Source organism: Myotis yumanensis, unplaced genomic scaffold (genome assembly GCF_028538775.1).
Source record: "Myotis yumanensis isolate MYYU_CA2020_CCGP unplaced genomic scaffold, mMyoYum1.0.hap1 SCAF_5, whole genome shotgun sequence".
In the NCBI taxonomy this organism is placed as follows: Eukaryota; Metazoa; Chordata; class Mammalia; order Chiroptera; family Vespertilionidae; genus Myotis; species Myotis yumanensis.
Window position 1 is genome coordinate 35,059,007 of NW_027223756.1, and position 3,554 is coordinate 35,062,560.

Consider the following 3,554-nt stretch of genomic DNA (forward strand, 5'->3'; position numbering starts at 1 on the left):
CAGGGGGAGGTGAGAGCACTTCCTGCAGGCCAGGCCTCCCCCAGGGGCTTGCTTACTTTCTTTCTGCCGAGGTCTCATCCCTCGCTTCCCCTCCGCCCATCCCAGGCCCCCCCTCCAATTAGCTGGTTTCCAGGAGAGCTCCACAGAGTCTTAGGAACACAGGCCAGCGTTCCCACAGGTAAAATAAAAGGCAAACACCGTGAGTCTCTTGTTACCACCTTTATTCTGGCTTCCAGCTTGACAAAGCCAATGGAAATATTTATTTATTTATTTATTTATTTATTTTCAATGGGAGAATATATTTGAGTTTAATCTCCAACATTTACAGGGAACTCATACAATTTTACAAAAGGAAGATAAAGAACCCAATAAAAAAATGGGCAACAGACCTAAATAGATACTTGCTGGAGTCCAACCCCAGCGGGTCCAGAGGTCCCCAAAGGTGTGGACTGAGTCAGCGAAGAAGGAATGACAAGAAGACAGCCTTCAGTTGATCAGCAGCCTAGTCAGGACCTATAGCCAGGATCTCCAGCCAAAGTTCTGGTCGGAGTTCTGGTTAGGAACTGATGAGGATCTGATGAGGATCTCATCGGAAATATTTATTTAATGACCTCTCCCCCCAGTCCACACATACCACATGCAGTGTTCTAGGCTGCTCTTACATATATTATTAACTCTGATAACATATTTTAATACTTAAATTTAAATACAAGGAAAAACAATAAATTACTCTTTGGCTGAGGGCCGGCTGCAGGCTGCAGACAGGAGCCTCGGCCCAGGGCCCATGAGGTAGCAGGGTCTGCACACAGTACTTGTTCCCAGGGCTCTCGTGCCCCTGCATTAGTGCTGGAGCCCGAGTCTCCTTGGCTCCGAGTTCTGGCAGCAGCAGTCCCTCCCTCCCTCCCCCCGGCACGGACAGACACTTGTTTAAATAACACACAGTAATAAATAAGGCCAAGAAGAAGGAGGCCTGCGCTGCTGCCTCAGTCGCCCGCTGGGAACCAGGCCCCTCCCTCTCGCTTGGCAAGGGTGGTGCCCAATTAATGCTAGTTTGCCCCAAGGAAGGGCAGGTCATGAGGGGCCATATTTTTACCTCCCTCCACTGAGCTTGGAGCCCCGGAGGGAGGAGGCCCACCATGTGTGGCCTCAAGCCCCGGGTACCAGGGCCATGGGCCACTGCGTCAGGCTGGGCTGAAGGCAGGCAGCACAGGCTGAGGTCTAAGCTAAGGAAATGTCACTCCCTCCCGCCCCCTTCGCCCCACCTCCCCCAAGAAATGTCTGACACATGAAAGGAAAACGATTCTGCAACTTCAATGGGTGGGTCAGCTCTGCCAACAGCGAGGCCAGCGGTTCCCGCTGTTGCTCTCATGGGAACATCCCTTGGCGAACACCCTTCCTGAGCTGCTGCAGCAGGTCCTTGGCGAGCCGGGTCACTTCCACCTTGGTGTCGCGGACGGGCGGGCTGGAGACCGGCTGCAGTGGGAGAGAGGCCCGTGCGTCAGTGGCAACGCCAGGGGTTTCCCGGGGCTGGGCGTGCTGGGTCCTCAGAGAAGACCCACGGGGGGATGCCGCTGTCCTGACTCATTTTACAGACGTGGGCCCTCCTTCCCAGGTCCTAGACATCCCAGGGGCCATGTCCCTGCTGCCACAGTGGACCTGCCCCCAGGTGGGTGGGTGCTTCAGATGCTCAGCCGGGCCCCCTGGGGCCCCCAGGGTGAGCCCAGGGCTGCAGGGTGGGGTGCGGGGCAGGGGCCTCACCCAGGCTGAGGGCTTGCGAAGGCACAGTGCGTTCAGCATCCTCTGGGTCCTCTGGATGGCAGGGCAGTTGGAGACGTTCATCAGCGACTCGAGGGCTGCACAGCACTGCGGGGGGGAGGAGGGGAGGAGGCGGTGTCAGGCCTGTGGGCAACCCCAGCCTCACACCTTCAGTGCGTGGCCAGGGGGTACTGAGAGGTCTGGTGGAGGTGGGGTTGGGGGGAGGGAGGGAGGGAGCAGCTCTTTAAGCTTGCCTAGAGCCCCCAAGCCCTGTGAGCGGGGCTCCGAGAAGACCAGCCCAAGGCCTTGGGGTCCTGGGGCCCGAGGGGTCCTTACCGAGCCAGCTGTCAGGTTGACACTCCACACCATGCTGCCGTTGCAGAGCGGGGCCTGGGGGAGCAAAGGACAGTGAGCGGGTGCTGGCGGGGCCCAGGCAGGTCTCAGTGGGGATCAGTCCCACAAGTACCCCCTGGTGTTGCACTGAGGCAGGCCTGGCCCCCTCAATGTTCCTGAACCCCATTTTCTTCTCCGCACATCGGGGAGACCCATTCTCCAGGGGCCTTTGAGGGAGAAAAACTGAATGGCACAACCACTAAGGGACGCTTGCCACCGCTTACTTTTCCAATGAAGCAGTCTTTTGCCTTGTGTGGCGCTCGCCACAGCCAGGACTGAGGGCAGAAGACGCCGGACCGGCCACTAGGGGGCCGGCAGGGAAGGCCCCGCCAGCAGGTGAGGCGGCCGGGCCAAGCGGATGGAGGCGGTGGGGATCTACCCTGCCTTGTGGATGCCGCAGTTCCGAGCATGGCACTCTGTGTTGAATCTGTTTGTTGTGAACTAAGTGCACTGAGGCCCAGTCAGTAAAGCGGGGTCATCAGACCTGCCTCTCGAGGTGGCTGACAGGGAGGAACTGAGACGTGAGCCCCAGCCCCAGGCCTGGCACATGATCAGCGCTCAGAAAGCGTGAGCTGCCACCGCCAGGAGAGGACCTGCCCCTGCCAGGGAACCTTCCATAAGAATGGGCTCAACGAGGAGGCTCGGAACAGCCCCACGACTGCATTCAAATCCCGTTGGCAAATGCCAAGTGGCTCTGAGCGGGCGCTGGCCCTTCTCTGCTTTTCTCTGATCAGGAACAGCTGGGTAGGCGCTTGCTAGGCAGGCAGGGCCAGGCCAGGGAACAGGCGGTCCCTGGGGCTCTGCCGAATCTCTTCATGGGTCCACCCATTCTGTGGCACCCCAGCCCGGCCCCTCTCTCTCCCTCGGACCCGGCCCCTGGCCCGTGGGGCTTCTTCCTGACCCACAGGCATCTTAGCGCCAGGCCCAGCCTTCATGGCCCAGACCATGACCAGTTCCGAGAGTCCAGCACCAGCACCAGCATCAGCACCAGCACCAGCACTCACCTTCTGGGTGATGTTGTCCAGCTCCTCAATGAGCTCTTTGACGACCGTGAGGATGGGCACAGGGCCCGGGGAGGCGAGGCCGCCAAAGCAGGTAAGAATGATGACCAGAGTCAGCCAGAGCGCCATGGAGCCCCGAGCAGACCAGCAGGAGCAGGAGCAGGAGCAGGAGCAGGAGCAGGAGCAGGAGCAGAGCAGACGCGCAGGCTGGCCCGAGCTGAGCACTTGTGGCCTTGGTGTCTGGTGGCAGCTTTTATAGGCCAAGGCAAAGCCTCACATCCTGGTTTCCCCGCTGTCAGCCACTATCTACTTATCTTGATTTTACTTATCTTGATTTTACTTTGTGGAAAATCCAGCATCGCATAAAGGAAAGTGTTTGATTTCTTGTGGACTTACTAATGACAG

At 58.5% G+C, this 3,554-nt stretch overlaps 1 protein-coding gene across 1 annotated transcript; it reads right to left on the minus strand.

Moving 5' to 3' along the window:
* Nucleotides 1-1,365: 1,365 nt before the first annotated feature.
* On the minus strand, nt 1,366-3,278 carry IL13 (interleukin 13). The gene is made up of 4 exons (XM_070414211.1): nt 3,147-3,278; nt 2,092-2,145; nt 1,759-1,863; nt 1,366-1,473 (listed from the first exon to the last, which is right to left on the minus strand). The coding sequence occupies exons 1-4, from the start codon at nt 3,276-3,278 to the stop codon at nt 1,366-1,368; spliced, it is 399 nt and encodes a 132-aa protein (XP_070270312.1).
* Nucleotides 3,279-3,554: the final 276 nt, after the last annotated feature.